The 16,012-nt window shown below is 44.2% G+C and overlaps 1 protein-coding gene across 2 annotated transcripts in view; it reads right to left on the bottom strand.

Moving 5' to 3' along the window:
- Positions 1-16,012, bottom strand: part of PCCA (propionyl-CoA carboxylase subunit alpha) — an 805,290-nt gene that overhangs the window by 426,275 nt on the left and 363,003 nt on the right. For both annotated transcript variants that reach the window (XM_073569504.1, XM_073569503.1), the window contains exon 12: positions 9,156-9,306. In XM_073569504.1, coding sequence (XP_073425605.1) covers positions 9,156-9,306 — 151 coding nt within the window. The remainder of the gene's footprint in view (positions 1-9,155; positions 9,307-16,012) is intronic.

The following is a 16,012-nucleotide window of genomic DNA, read 5'->3' as shown; positions in this document are numbered from 1 at the left end:
GCAGAACTCATAACAGGGACAGAACCAGATCAAAACCAAACAAGCAACAAGTAATCAGGCACAAGGCACACGTACACCAGATGTCAACTAACTCAGCCGAGGGCAAAAGTATAACTGACACCGGACCTAGGTCTAGTGAGCATTAAATAGCCGCCCTCTGCCAGAGAGAGGCAGAAACAATGAACCCCCTGTCTGACCAGGACGGGCCAAAGCGAAACCCTGTCCTGGATCATGACAGTTGGTAGGTCATTTCTTGCCGTGTCGTTTGTGCCTACATGTATCAGTAGGAAAGGGTAGTCGTCCTTGGATTTGAGGATAGTTGGTATCCTGATGGCCACATCCTTGATTTTTGCTCCTGGGAGGCAGCATACTTCTCGTGCGGTTATGTCCGGCCTGCAGATAGTTGCCTCCGTGCCTCATAGTAGTGAGTCGCCCACAACTACCACTCTTTTCTTTCCGGACGCACGGCTTGTTGCTCGTGAGTGTTTTTGAGTGTCATTTGTTTCTGCTTTTGTTGACAGAGTATCTTAGTTGATAGTGTGTCTTCTCTTTTAGATACGGTATCATCCTGAGCTGTGCCATTTTCGTTCTCCAGCATGAGGGCTTCATATTGGTTGCTAAGCTGTGTGGGCGGTGATGACCACTTGATCCGTTTGCTTCTTTTCGTCACATGGCTCCACTTTTCAGCCTCTGTATGTGCTCTGAAGATTTTCTCACTTTCAAAATCCTGAATGGTTGCTTCTGCTTCATCCAAGAAGTCCTCATGTTCTTTAATTACCTTCAGTGTTGCTATTCTTTCTTCCAGTCCCTGCACCTTTTCCTCTAAGAGGGCAACAAGTTTGCACTTCTGACAGGTAAAGTTGAGTTTTTGTAGCATGTGTTGCAGGTGACCATGTGGTTTTCTTCTCTTCCATATTGCTGATGCAAGCTATAATGGGTGGAAGCTTCCACCTGCTCCAATCCCTGGTTTTGCGATATCCTCAAACAGCGAGACCCGGCAAGTCCCAGCGATCGATCAGCTTAAGGCGACTCTTCTCCTCTTCCCAGAATGCACCGGAAATATGCAGATGAGCTTCCTGCTTCTCCAATCCCTGGTTTTGCGATGTCCTCAAACAGCGAGACCCGGCAAGTCCCAGCGGTCGATCAGCTTAAGGTGACTCTTCTCTTCCCAGAATGCACCGGAAATATGCAGATGAGCTTCCTGCTTCTCCAACCCCTGGTTTGGAGGGCAGAGAAAGTACACCTGTGCAGGAGCCGAGAGAGAAGCAAGGAGGAGGACATCATCGTATGAAGATGGGAAGCGCCGGATCGGACGGCGACACCTATCGGACCGGACCGAACGCCGGGGTGAGTATAATTTAACTTTTTTCTTATCTTTCAGGTTACATCGGGGTCTTATCTACAGCATTACAGAATTCTGTAGATAAGCCCCTGATGGCAGTGGCCGCAGCTGATAGGCCAAAAATGGTGTGTCAGATCCCCTTTAACCACAAACAATACAACTCATAACAAAAAACTCATGCCATGGAGTATAAAAGACCAAAACAGTACCATAGGTCTACATTTTTTTTAACCAGCTGGGAATGGGAAAGACCACCAAGAAAAAAAAAGGAGTAAAAATTCCCTTCAATTGTTATTTATGATTGATTATTATGATGAGATCTTGTAGCATTCTATCAATATGGCATAACCAGCAGAGTGATGGTTGAGTGCAATTTTCCCAATAATAGAATTCCTGAGAAGGGTACTATGGACAATCCCCTGAAAGGAGGGCTCCAAGATGAATATTTGATCAGCTAACGGGTAACCAGAAAGGATCAAATGTAAACTGCGTGAGACCTGGCAGTAAGTGTTCCCTATTCCTGCAGCACCACCACTGTGAAAGCAGTATATAGGTCACATTTAAATCAATGACTTGCCCAAGTAAGGCTGAATTCACACTGTGAATGGCCTTCGTGGCAGTTCTCCATTTTCAATAGATGAGAGCTATGGCTATAGGAACGAACACAGAATTACATACTGTAATTGGGTATGGAGTTTTAATTTCTTTAAAAAAAACAAGAACAAAACCAGACATCAATCTTTGTAGTCAATAAAAAAAAGTAGGAGTTTTAAAGTCATTTTCAACCACAACATTCACGATCTTTACATTTGAAGCATAAAGTTTCTAGATATCTTTTCATGCACACCCTGAACATTTTCTCTTCTCATTTTATGAGAAAGCAGAAGACATGAACCGGATATGGAGCATCCAGGTAGTTTAAACACGTTCTAGTTATTTTAGACATTCTGTATTGACATCACCATGGGAACAGAGACAGAAGATGATGTTTGCAGTCTGGCTACTTTTTCTTAAATGTAAAAAAAAGAAAAAAAAAGGGCATCCCAACAAGAGCAATGCAACTATTATTGATTATAAAGTAGAGCCTATGGTGGCATAAAATGGTGGCACCAACCTTTTATGGTCTGAGGGCCACATTGTCAGATTTATTGATATGAAAGGACTACAATCAAGTTTTAAAGTAAAAATGTTTAGTTACATAGGTTGAAGAAAAACAGGTTCAAAAAGGTCAACCGTTCCCCACCAGATTTACATTCTCTATTGGTAGTCTATTTATAACCCACAATGCCATTTGTTAGGCCTGTTTCACACATCCGTTTTTTAGCGCAGTTGAAATCCGCCAAAATGGCGGAAAAATGGATCCGTTGGCGGATTGAAAAAAAGGGGTGTCAACGGACCGTTATTTTGACGGATTCGGATAAGGCAGAAATTTAAAGGAAACCGTGCCTGGAAGAGAGAGAGAGGGAGGATTTTCAGCCGCCAGAACCGAGTTTAGGGTTAAATTTCCGGCTGAGTCAATTCCTCTGGGCATGCGCACTGTAAAATGCGGATCCGGCCGGCCTAAAAAACAAGTTTCATTGTCCGTCCGGGCAAGTCGGCGGACGCCAACATTTTGGCGGATCCGTATAAAAACGGATCCAACGGATGACCATCCGTCAAGATCCGCCGGTAATGCAACTCAATGGGAAAAAAACGGATCCGCCAAAAAAAATGGCGGATCCGTTTTTTTTTTGCAAAACGACGGATTTTGACTGATGGTGACAGACGGATGTCTGAAAGAGGCCTTATAAGAAAACCATCTAGTACTTTTAATATTGCTGTTATAGTATCTGCCATTCCAAAGTTGGACTGCTCTTACTGTTTAAGAACCTTATCCTATTTAACTGCCAGAATCGCCTTTTATCAACACATAATAAATAGCCTCTAGTCCTTTGAAAGGAATATGTCATGTGTCAGTCCTTTGTATTGACACATGTATTTATTAGTGATGAGCGAGTATACTTGTTACCCGGGTTTCCCACAGCATGCTCGGGTGATCTCCGAGTATTTAGAAGAGCTCGGAAATTTAGTTTTCGTCGCCTCAGCTGCATAATTTGCGGCTGCTAGACAGGCTAAACACATGTGAGGAATGCCAGTTTGCTAGGCAATCCCCTCATGTATTCAGCCTGTTTAGGAGCTGCAAATTAGGCAGCTGAGGCGACGAAAACTAAATACTCGGAGACCACAAGTTTTGTGCCAAAGAATGAGACTTTATTAATGACCTTATGGATATAATTGAGAGTAAAGAGAGCAAAAAAATTGGGCCTAAAACAGGTCCTTGTGCTCCCCACTCCTGACTTTATTCCATTTAGAGTTTTTAATCCATCTGAATATCGTTTCCCTCAGTCGCTGCTTATGATGCCTCATTACAAGGCTGTTGTGTGGTACAGCATCAAAAGCCTTTGCAAAGTTCAGATGTATCACATTGGCCCCATGACCGTGTACATGTTTATTTAAATAAAGAAAAAACATTTTTAGAAGTCAGTGTACACAACTGTTAAGATTTACATCAAGACTTTTAGAAGACCAGGTGCAGCTCAGAATGTGACTACAATCTGCCATGAAAGGATTTTTTCCTATTCACACATTTATGGCATAACTATAGGATCTGCCATATCCAATAAAGGTGGATCTGCTGCTCCCCAAATTGCTTTAAATGATGACCGACTGCTGCAAGTTGCCATCAGGGGAAGGGTAGCTACGAATGGTGGGTCTTACTATTGATTGCTGCAGAAGTTAAGCAGGTACTAGTGCTTGTCATCTGAATACCTTGTCTGCAAGGAAGGGAACTATAATAAAAATAAACTTTTTCTGTAGTTTTAAAAGAATAGGTAAACCATAAAAAGGTAGTGTGTTGCCATTTCCATTTGGCAAATTTTGAAGCAAGAAATAGTTTTAACTAGCTCCACTAGATTCATTGTACTAACCAATGATCACGTTTACAGAGGAACACTGCAGGTTAATTTTCTATACAGGCTCACCATTTCATATCCATCTATATATGTTCTCCATTTTGACTAAACTTGCATTACGGGCAAATGCTGAACTTGGCTAATTGTTTTTTGCTTCTGCTAAATGCATGGGAAATGCCAGTAAAGCTTCAGGTGTATAAGTGTAATTGAAGTTTATGACGGATGCCAAATGGTTGCACATAAAAAAAAATTGTAGAAAAAAAAAAAAAAAAAAGTGTGTTACTTTTATTTACTGGTACTATTCCATGCAGAATGGGGATCTATGCGTGCTTTAAAAGAATGTGCTTGGAGCTATTTTCACGAAGATGGTATACAGTTGCAACTAAAACTATTCAGCCCCATTGCAAATTAGTAGCAAAGTTTTCAAACTTTTTGCAGTTTCCAATAAACCAATAAAACATGAACAATTTAAATACCTAAACACAACTAACAAGTGGATCCTCCCATTTTAGCACAAAATGAAACCTATAAAAAAAGGTGTTGCCCACTACTGTACAATCCATTCTAAATATTGCCAACGTGCTAAATAAAATCAGATACAAAAGCATACATGACACCGATTCTACTCTCGGACTGATGCTCGTACTCCTTCACTTCACTCCTTCTGAATGCTGTGTTTCCTATAGAGCTTGTGACCACGTTTATATCACTTGAATGATACAGTCCAACAGCAGCCCCTGATCAGCTGCAACACTCACTATTCCACCAGAGTGGGCATTCCTGAGATATCTCCAATATCAAAGATTTTAAGGGTTCAAGCTAATTGAGTATTATGGCCAATCCAGAGCCTACCAGGACTTTTTCTGAAACCAAGCCTTACCAGACTGAGCTATCCTTGGCATCGCTGTTCTGTTGGGAGATCCACTGACACAGAAGCTCATATTCCTCCCACATAGCCTGATAATTTCTCCTAGGACTTCCTTTTACTTGATTAAATCCAACTTGCACTCTATGCGCTGCAGATTTCTAGGACCAGAGCATCACAGAGCCACTTCCATGCACTGTAGTACGCAGGGTGTTCTTTTCAGCTTATGCTTCATTCTTCCTCCTCCATAGCTTTGATCCATAGGTCTAAAGTTCCAATTTGTTTCATCATGCCACAGGACAGAATCCCCAAACATCTTAGGCTGGTTTCATATTTGCGTTTTTTAGCGCTGGAAAAAAACGCTAACCTGCGCATGCGTTTTTTCCCCTATCTTTAACATGGGTGCGCATACTTGCGCGCTTGTAAGCGCATGTATGCGATTTTCATGCGCTGCGTTTTTTTGGGGTGTGCGATTGGATTTTCCAGACGCATCATGTTGCATTTTTTGGCCCTGCAAAAAAGCGCATGCGCACATATGCGCACGTTTTGCGCTAAAAAGGGCCATTATAGCCTATGGATGCGCATATGTGCGCACTGGCATGCTCATGTAAGCGTTTTTTTGCATATGCGTTTTTTTTTTTTAACCATGGAATTTAGGGGTTTGAGTTAGAGTTAGGGTTAGTTAAGGGGGTTTAGGGTTAGGGTTAGGGTCAGGGTCAGGGTTAGGGTTGGGTTTTGGGTCAGGGTTAGGGTTTAGTATGGTTTGGTTAAGGGTTAGGGTCAGGGTTAGGGTCAGGATTAGGGTTAAGTATGGTTTTGTTAAGGGTTAGGGTCAGGGTTAGGGTTAGGGTCAGGGTTAGGGTTAGGGTTAGGGTCAGGGTTAGGGTTAAGTATGGTTTTGTTAAGGATTAGGGTCAGGGTTAGGGTCAGGATTAGGGTTAAGTATGGTTTTGTTAAGGGTTAGGGTCAGGGTTAGGGTTAGGGTTAGGGTCAGGGTTAGGGTTAGGGTCAGGGTTAGGGTTAGGGTCAGGGTTAGGGTTAAGTATGGTTTTGTTAAGGATTAGGGTCAGGGTTAGGGTCAGGATTAGGGTTAAGTATGGTTTTGTTAAGGGTTAGGGTCAGGGTTAGGGTTAGGGTTAGGGTTAGGGTCAGGGTTAGGGTTAGGGTTAAGTATGGTTTTGTTAAGGGTTAGGGTCAGGGTTAGGGTTAGGGTTAGGGTCAGGGTTAGGGTTAGGGTTAGGGTCAGGGTTAGGGTCAGGGTTAGGGTTAGGGTCAGGGTTAGGGTTAGTTAGGGTTTAGGGTTTGGGTTAGGGTTAAGTATGATTTGGTTAAGGGTTAGGGTCAGGGTTAGGGTTAGGGTCAGGGTTAGGGTTAGGGTTAGGGTCAGGGTTAGGGTTAGTAAAGTCATGGTTTGGGTAGTGTGAGGGGCCACCTAAAAATGTTGGAAAAAAACGCAAACGCGGTAAAAACGCGCTAAAAACGCATACAAACGCATAAAAACGCTGCGTTTTTTTCATGCATGCTCATAAAAATGCTTGAAAAAAACGCAGCAGTTGTATGCTTATGTATGCGTTTTTTCAATGCGTTTTTTTGCGGGAAAAACGCGCTGCAAAAAAAAGCAAGTGTGAAACTAGCCTTATTCATATGATTTAGAGCATTTTGAAGCTGTAGGTTCTTGTGATTTTGGGTCAATAGAAGTATATACCATAGAGTTTGGGCATGGAGACCTTTAGCATTTCTATGTGCCTTACTGCTTAACATGTCACTCTCCGCAAGGTGAAACGATACTTCTTGGATCCCTGCGCAAACTGAATCATCAGTGCATGTTGCAACCAAATCTTGCTGCAGGGTTTTAGCAGCAAGGGTTTTTGACCAGCAGCAGCCTCAGGAATCTAGTGGCAGCCGCATCCACTTTGTGTAGCCAGTGTTCCTTCAAATTTCAATGTGCGAATTATGCTTACAAATGAATCTCTAAGAACATTCAATGATTTTGCTACATTTTTGCACCTTTCCTTATTGGTACAAAGCAATGATCTCAATTTTTAGGACTACTTTCTTGAAATTCCTAAGAATATGGAGGCTATTGCCAATGAGTCAAGGACTGAAATTCTTCAAGAATGCTGTCAAGAGCAAATGTCTGACTATGCAACCCATCTGCAACAAGTCATAACATCCAAATGGTGCTCTAAGTATTAAAGATCCTCGCCATGAATGAGCTGAACAATTGCATTAGACATTAAAGTTGGCATTATGTGTTGAATTTGGAGACACCACTTTTTATATTAGTTGTGTTAAGGTATTTTAAGGGCAATTATACTTTCAATTAACCTTAAATAAATTAAGGGTAGGCCATCGTGTGTCATAAGGAACACTACTATTTCTGGCCATTACATGACTTATAACTTGCATTTTCATAATTTTTGATTCTTCACGCTCTATGGCTAGTTTCACACTTGCTTTTTTTTGCAGCGCGTTTTTGCCGCAAAAAAACGCATTGAAAAAACGCATACAACTGCTGCGTTTTTTTCAAGCATTTTTATGAGCATGCATGAAAAAAACGCAGCGTTTTTATGCGTTTGTATGCGTTTTTACCGCGTTTGCGTTTTTTCCAAACATTAGGTGGCCCCTCACACTAACCCAAACCATGACTTTACTAACCCTAACCCTGACCCTAACCCTGACCCTAACCCTAACCCTTAACCAAACCATACCCTGATCCTAACCCTAACCTTGACCCTGACCCTAACCCTTAACCAAACCATACCCTAACCCTAACCCTGACCCTAACCCTTAACCAAACCATACCCTGATCCTAACCCTAACCTTGACCCTGACCCTAACCCTTAACCAAACCCTAACCCTTAACCAAACCATACACTAACCCTAACCCTGACCCTAACCCTTAACCAAACCATACCCTAACCCTGACCCTAACCCTAACCCTTAACCAAACCATACCAAGATGCTAACCCTAACCTTGACCCTGACCCTAACCCTTAACCAAACCATACAATAACCCTGACCCTAACCCTTAACCAAACCATACCCTAACCCTAACCCTGACCCTAACCCTTAACCAAACCATACCCTAACCCTAACCCTGACCCTAACCCTTAACCAAACCATACCCTGATACTAACCCTAACCCTGACCCTGACCCTAACCCTTAACCAAACCATACCCTGATCCTAACCCTAACCCCCCTTAACTAACCCTAACTTAACCCAAACCCCTAAATTCCATTGTCTAAACTAATGGTAAAAAAAAAAACGCATGTGCAAAAAAACGCATACATAAGCATGCCAATGCGCACATATGCTCACCATAGACTTATAATGGGTGTCTTGCTGTAAAAAAACGCATTGCGCTCGCATGCGTTTTTTTTGAGGCAAGTCGGACACCCAAAAAATGCAACAGGTTGCATTTTGTGCGCCCGAGCGCATACCGCAAAAAAACGCATGCGCGGAAAAACGCGTACAAACGCATGTGTATGCGCACATAAGCGCATCCCATGCAAAGTATAGGAAAAAAACCGCATGCGCTATTTAGCGCTAAAATACCGCGAAAAAAAACGCAAATGTGAAACCAGCCTATCACTTAATACGCAAATAACTCTACGCTGATAGGAGGAGACTAGCTGCTGTGATATCTGTCCGACAAAGTATAGCAAACAGAAGGATTCCTGCTATTTATTCCTATTAGTTAGTTAGTTAATACACAGAAGCAGCAGCACGGAGGGTATTATACAACAGTACTTTGCTGTGTAGATGGCAATCAAACATTACGGTTCTTGTACCATCTCCAGTGCTCCTCACACCTCTCTGTAGAAGGACGTGTACACATGTTGCTACTAAATCTAATTTTCATTGGGGAGGTTGAATAGTTTTGATTGCAACTGCATATGTACACCGTCAATGCAGTGTGAAAGCTACCTTACAGTCATTTTTGTTTGCCAAAATGTGAAAAAACGGTTTACCAAATTTAGCCAATATTTTACCTGTAGTCTTGTGTTCATTTCCAAAAAGTAGAAATTCTTCTTGGAATCAACAAGAAACTCTACTGTTCCTGCAGAAGAATACTTCACAGCTTTGGCAAGAGCTACTGCTTGTTCCCCCATAGCTCTTCGAGTTCCTGGATCAAGAAATGTGCTGCCGGGAAAAAATAAAAATTCTATTTAATTTTACTGTTAAAGTTGCTGCTACAGAAAAATTTTAGTAGTCGGATGCAGAACAGCAGATTCTAAGGGCACAATTACAGCAAAGAACAAGAAATCAATAGAATATCCTAATCTTCCTTCAGACATAAGACCAGTGCCACATGATGAAAGTCTTCGTGTTCTGAAGCGGCCCAAAGTATGGACAATGGAGAACGACAAAGATGAATTAACAATATCAGTGGAAAATGAAACTGCTGCAGACCCAGACTTTGAGCCTTCTACATCTAATCCACATCTGTTCAGTCAAGCTGATCTGAGTGACTTGGTCAGAGATTTGAAGTTGTCAGAGGCAGGCAGAATTATTGGGATCAAGGCTACAAGAACGGAATCTCTTATTACCAGGAACAAGAGTTTCTGTTTTTCGCAGTAGTCAAGAAGACCTTAATCAATTTTTCCAACCATGTCGACAGTTTAACCTTTTGCAACAACCTCTTGGGGTTGTTTGGTGCTCTTGAATGCGAACATGACCCAAAGGAATGGCGACTGTTCATTGACTCGTCAGTTTTAAGTCTGAAGGGTGTTTTACTACACAATGGAAATATCTATCCTTCTATACCTATTGGACATGCAGTACACATGAAAGAAATGTATGAGAATAACATAGTTACTTACCGATAATGGTATTTCTCGGAGCCCATGACAGCACCACGGAGAGAGGGGACCCGCCCTTCAGGGACAGGAACCTACAGATAAACAGGGTGGCACCTCTCCTCCGCCCCCAGTTGGTTACAGAGCATCAGAGGGTCTCCAGGTTAGTTAACAGAAATATATACATAACATAATATGTCTTATTATTAAGAAGCACCCTGTCTAAACGAAAACACTCTACTAACATTAAATCGTGCTCACCACACACGTGAAGGGAGGGAATAAGCGGGTGCTGTCATGGGTTCAGAGAAATACCGTTATCGGTAAGTAACTATGTTATTCTCTCTCACCCACGACAGCATCACGGTGAGAATTACAGAGACTGGCGGCTTAGGGAGGGACCACAGGCTGAAGGACTTTTCTCCCAAAGGTCAAGTCAGACATAGAGGCTAGATCTAAACGATAGTGTCTGAAAAAGGTAGAAGGTGTTGGCCAGGTGGCCACCTTACAGATCTGCTCCATCGAAACCTCAGATCTCTCAGCCCATGAAGTCGCCATTGCTCTTGTGGAATGGGCTCTTAAACCTTCAGGATGGTATTACCGCTGGATGAATATGCCAGAGTAATCGCATCCCTTATCCACCTTGCCAGAGTTCTCTTAGATGCTTTGAGTCCCTTCCGGGGTTCCCTGGAAACACACAAAGAGTCTTCCTATAACCTTTGGTGGCCTCTAAGGACTGAACTAGGCACCTCTTCACATCTAGGGTGTGAAATCTTTCCTCCCCCCTATTTCTAGGATTTGGACAGAAGGAAGGACTACCTTTTTGGACCTATGAAAGTGAGGTGACACTTTAGGTAAATATGCCGGGTCAGGTTTTAAGATGACTATCTTCTAGAATTTTTGTAAATGGTGGCAGTGCTGATACAGCTGATGTTAGTGCCACCAGAAGCACAGTTTTAAGTGACAAGGTTCTTAGGGGTGCTGACTGGATTGGCTCAAATGGGGAACTTGTTAATGCGGATAGTACAAGGTTCAGGTCCCATGATGGTAATTTGCGGCTAATTATTGGCCTAGACCTGGTTGCGGCCTTAATAAACCGTGCTATCCAAGGGTCGCCTGCCACGTCATGGTTATAAAGGGCACCTAACGCTGCCACCTGTACTTTCAATGTATTACCCGCCAACCCCTGCTCTAGGCCTCTCTGTAAAAATTCAAGAATTTTATCGATCTGGACTCCATCCTGGATCTTTACCCCAGAGGTGGCTAGAAATTTTTTCCAGGTTTTCTCATAGGCTTTTGTTGTGACTGGTTTTCTATTCTTTTGCAATGTATTAATTAGGTTCTCCGAGAACCCCCGTTCCCTCAGCAGTGCCCTTTCAAATTCCATGCAGTTAAATTGAGGTTTGCTGCTTGAGGGTGTAACACCAGCCGCTGAGATAGTAGGTCTAGGAGATCTGGGAGGATCCAAGGGTCGGTGACCGACAGCATTTTCAGCCAGGAGAACCAAGTTCTTTTGGGCCAGAAGGGGGCTATTAATATCATTCGTGTACCGTCCTCTCTGACTTTCCTTAGAACCACTGGGATGAGAATGATCGGGGGAAAAGCGTAAGCCAGTTTTTGGGTCCACAGAAGCATAAAAGCATCCAGGGCCCAAGGATTCCCCCCTGGGGTCTAGGGAACAGAATGCTTATACTTTTTTGTTTTTGAAGTCGGCAAACAGGTCTATGTCCGGGGTTCCCCACATCTCTACAATCTGCCGAAACACCAAGGTTACTTACCGGTAGCCGGTTTTTACAGAGCCCATGACGGCACCTGTATATTCCCCCCATTTTCACTCCTTTTGGTGTACACTATAGTTTGGGTGTTTTTTTAGTCCGATATAATGTGGTGATAGTTTTACCATGTGTACTAACCCGGGGGGGGGGGGGCCTCTCATGCTCTGTAAACCAACTGAAGCGAGGGAGAGGTACCGCCCCTTTTATCTTCAGTAGGGTTCCTGTCCTGACTGGGCGGATCCCCTCTCTCATGTGTGCCGTCATGGGCTTCGGAAAAACCGGCTACCGGTAAGTAACCTTGGTGTTTCGGCAGATTGTAGAGATTCCCGTCTCCCATGACGGCACACATGAGAGACTTTTGTAGAATACGACACCTTAGGGAGGGACCACCGCTTGCAGCACCCTTCTACCAAAGGTTAGGTCAGTAGAGGAAGATAGATCAAGTCAGTAGTGCTTAAAAAAGGTTGAAGGTGAGGACCAAGTAGCAGCTTTACAAATCTGCTCGATACCTCAGCTTTCTTTGCCCAGGAGGTAGCCACGGCTCTGGTGGAGTGAGCCTTGATGCCGTCTGGAACCGGAGCGCCATTTGCGGAGTAGGATAACAATGGCTTCCCTGATCCATCTGGCAATGGTACTCTTAGCTACCCCGTGCCCTTTTCTACTACCCTGAAAGGCTACAAAAAGGTACTGATCTTTCCTCCACTGACTAGTCATTGACATATATTGTACTATGGCTCTTCTTACATCTAATGTATGGAATTTTTGCTCCCCTGGGTTTCTAGGATTGTTACAGAAAGATGGCAAGGAGATCTCCTGAGTCCTATGAAACTTTTGGACTACCTTGGAGAGATAGGCCGGGTCCGGTCTTAGAACCACTCGGTCATCCAAGATCTGCGTATATGGAGGACATATAGATAGAGCTTGTAGATCGCTCACTCTTCGGGCTGATGTTAAGGCTACCAGTAAGACAGTTAAGTGTAAGTAGCTTTGGTGACAGCTCTAGTAGTGGTTCAAAGGGATCTTTGGTTAAGGCCTCTAAGACTAGGTTGAGGTCCCAGGGTGGTGTCTTTGGAATAATGACTGGCCTTGACCTACCACAGGACTTTATGAATCGGGACACGCTGCTAAGTTGCAGTTATATAGGGCCCCCAAAGCGGAGACTTGGACTTTGAGTGTGTTAGTGGCTAACCCCAGTTGCAGACCCGACTAAGAATTCTAGGATAGGTCCCACTGGCGCTACATCTCCTAAAGGTTCCCCCAGGAAGTCTAGGAACTTTTTCCACGTTCTACCGTAGATTTGGGATGTTATAGGTTTTCTACTTTTCAACAGGGTGGAGACTAACCCTGGAGAGAATCCCTGGCGACTCAGTAGCACCCTCTCAAATTCCAGGCTGCTAGATGGAAGCCCTTCACCTGAGAGTGGACCACTGGTCACTGGGATGCAGGTCTGGAATCTCCGGTAATATCCATGGATCCATCACCGACATGAGTCTCAGAAGGGAGAACCAAGGTCTCCTCGGCCAAAACGGAGCTATAAGAATTATTCTCGCTCAATCCTCCCTGATTTTCCTGACCACTATTGGGATCATTGTTATCGGGGGAAGTGCATAGGCCAGGATGAACTTACAGGGTATTTGTAGGGCATCTACTGCGAAGGGGTTTTCCCTTGGATTCAGTGAGCAGAACTTCCTGACCTTCCTGTTGTGTGCGGTAGCGAACAAATCTATTTCTGGTTTGCCCCAGGCCTGAACTATTTGTTGGAAGACTTGGGAGTTTAGGGACCATTCCTCTTGTCTTAGGTGTCTGCGACTCAGTAACTCTGCCTGTATATTTTCTACCCCCTTTATATGCAGTGCTGTGATGGATAACACATGTTGTTCTGCTAGCTGGAAGAGTAGATCCGATATTTGCATGAGGCCCCGAGATCTCGTTCCCCCTGGTGATTGATGTATGCTACTACTGTCTGATTGTCCGTCATGACCGGGGGTGGCGGCCCCGAAGTAAGGGAAGGAAATGTTTCACGGATTTTTCCACTGCCCATAGGTCTTTTACATTTGAACTCTGATCCTTTTCTAGTGAGGACCAGGTCCCCTGTATTGAGTGGGATCTCAGGTGTGCTCCCCATCCTGTGGCACTCGCGTCGGTTGTAATGATGTCCTCGACTGGTTTTTGCCACGGGACACCGGCTGTTATAGATTCTTTTCTACAGTCCACCAGAGCAGTGAATCTCTTACAGCCACTGAGAGACATAGTTTGCCTTCTAAATGCCCTTTTAATTGTTTCTGTGCTGACAGAACTTCCCACTGTAGTTGTCTTAAGTTGTACTGCGCCCATGCTACTGCGGGTATGCATGATGTCAACGAGCCTAAAAGGGACATTGCGTTCTCAGTGTCATAGCAGGTCTTTGTATTGCTGTGCGAGCTAGGCCCCTTATCTTGGTCACTTTGTTCTCTGGCAGGAGGCAGCGTTGTCGCTCGGAGTCCAATATCAACCCTAAGAAGGATTGCTCTTTTACTGGGGTTAACCTTGACTTGGGGATGTTTACTATCCATCCTAGTCCTACTAGAGTTGCTATTACTTCTTTCACTTGATATGCGCAGTGGGACTCCGATCTCCCTATTACAAGAAAGTCGTCTAGGTATGGGACGATCACTATGTCCCTGGAGCGAACAAAAGACATTACTTCGGCCATCACTTTGGTGAATTTTCTGGAGGCTGTAGACAGGCCAAACGGAAGGGCTGCGTATTGCTAGTGTTTCACCTGCCCCTGGACATAGAGCGCTACTCTCAAGTATTTGATACTCCCGATTAATTGGGATGTGATAGTAGGCATCTGTTAAGTCTATCACTGCCATGAGGCAATGCTGAAACAGGATCTTTGTGGCCGTGTTGATTGACTCCATTTTGAAGGAGCAATTGTCTACCCACTGATTGAGTCTCCTCAGGTTGACAATGGTTCTCCAAGAGCCGTCTGGTTTTTGTATTAAGAAGAGGGGGGAGTAGAACCCCCTTCCTTCTTCTTGCACTGGGACTTCCTGTAGGACTTGTTTTTCCACTAGTCCCAAGACTTCCGTCTCCAGGGCCAGCTGTTGCTCTTGGGCTTTCCTTCGGGGTGTCATTATGACGGTACGTCTGGGCGGACGGATGAATTTTATTTTTAACCCGTCCTTTATTATGTTTAGGACCCATGTACTGGGGGAGATATTCGCCCAGGTGGAAAGGAAGAGAGAAAGCCTTACCCCTAACCTCCGTCCTGATGTCATTGGGGAGATTTTTTGGAGGAAGTGGAGGGCCCTTTAAAACATATAGCCCGATCCTCTTCTTTCTTTAAAGTCCCAGTTTTTTCTATCTCCCGGGGGACGACCCCTGTTAAATCTCCTCCTCTGAAAGGGCTGCTTTTTAGGTTCTCCCGGAAATCGGGGAAAGCTTTTCTTCCTATCCCCTGCATGTTCCAAAATCTCTTCTAGTTTTTTTCCGAAGAGGAATTGGCCATCACATGGAATGGAACATAACCTATGTTTTGATGGTAAATCTTCGGGACACCCTTTAAGCCACAGTGCTCGTCTTGCCACATTTGACAGGCTTGCTGCTCTAGCTGTCAATCTTGCGGAGTCTGCAGAGGAATCCGCTAGGAAAGTCGCTGCTCCGTGAACCAGTGTCAGATTAGACAGAATTTCGTCCCTAGGAACTCAATCCCTGATCTGGTCTTCTATTTGTTGTATCCAGACCATGAGGGCACGAGAGGTACAGGTACCAGCTATCGCTGGCTTTAATCAACCTGCCGAAGCTTCCCAGATGTGCTTTAGGAAACCATCTGCTTTTTTATCAAGCGGGTCTTTCAACATGCCAGAGTCCTCTAACGGTAGAGATACCTTTTTTGAGGATTTGGCTACAGCCCCATCGATTATTGGGACTTTTTCCCAGGTCTCTGAATCCTTTTGTTCAAAAGGGTACCTCCTTTTTGATGTAGAAGGCAAGCTCCCTGACCTCTCCGGTTTTTTCCATTCCCTGTCAATTAGGGCCTTTATTTTCTCATTTACAGGGAAGCTGCGTTTTTTCCTTTCCTCCAGTCCAACATCACATCCTCCAACGATTTAGGAGTCTTTTCCTCCTTCAGGCCCATTGTAGCCCTAATAGCTTTGACCAGCTTTTCCACATCCTCTATTGGGAAACATGGACGGACGCCTATATCGCTGTCCGAGGATTCTCAGGACTGAGTAGAGGAAGAGGAGGTGGACGGGGACAAGGATCTTTCCCGCCCCTTCTGCCCTGGCG

This window comes from Dendrobates tinctorius, unplaced genomic scaffold, assembly GCF_039654945.1.
Source record: "Dendrobates tinctorius isolate UK_male_01 unplaced genomic scaffold, ASM3965494v1 ptg000026l, whole genome shotgun sequence".
NCBI lineage: Eukaryota > Metazoa > Chordata > Amphibia > Anura > Dendrobatidae > Dendrobates > Dendrobates tinctorius.
Note: the sequence above shows the minus strand (reverse complement) of the source record. Positions and strands in the feature narration are given on the sequence as shown.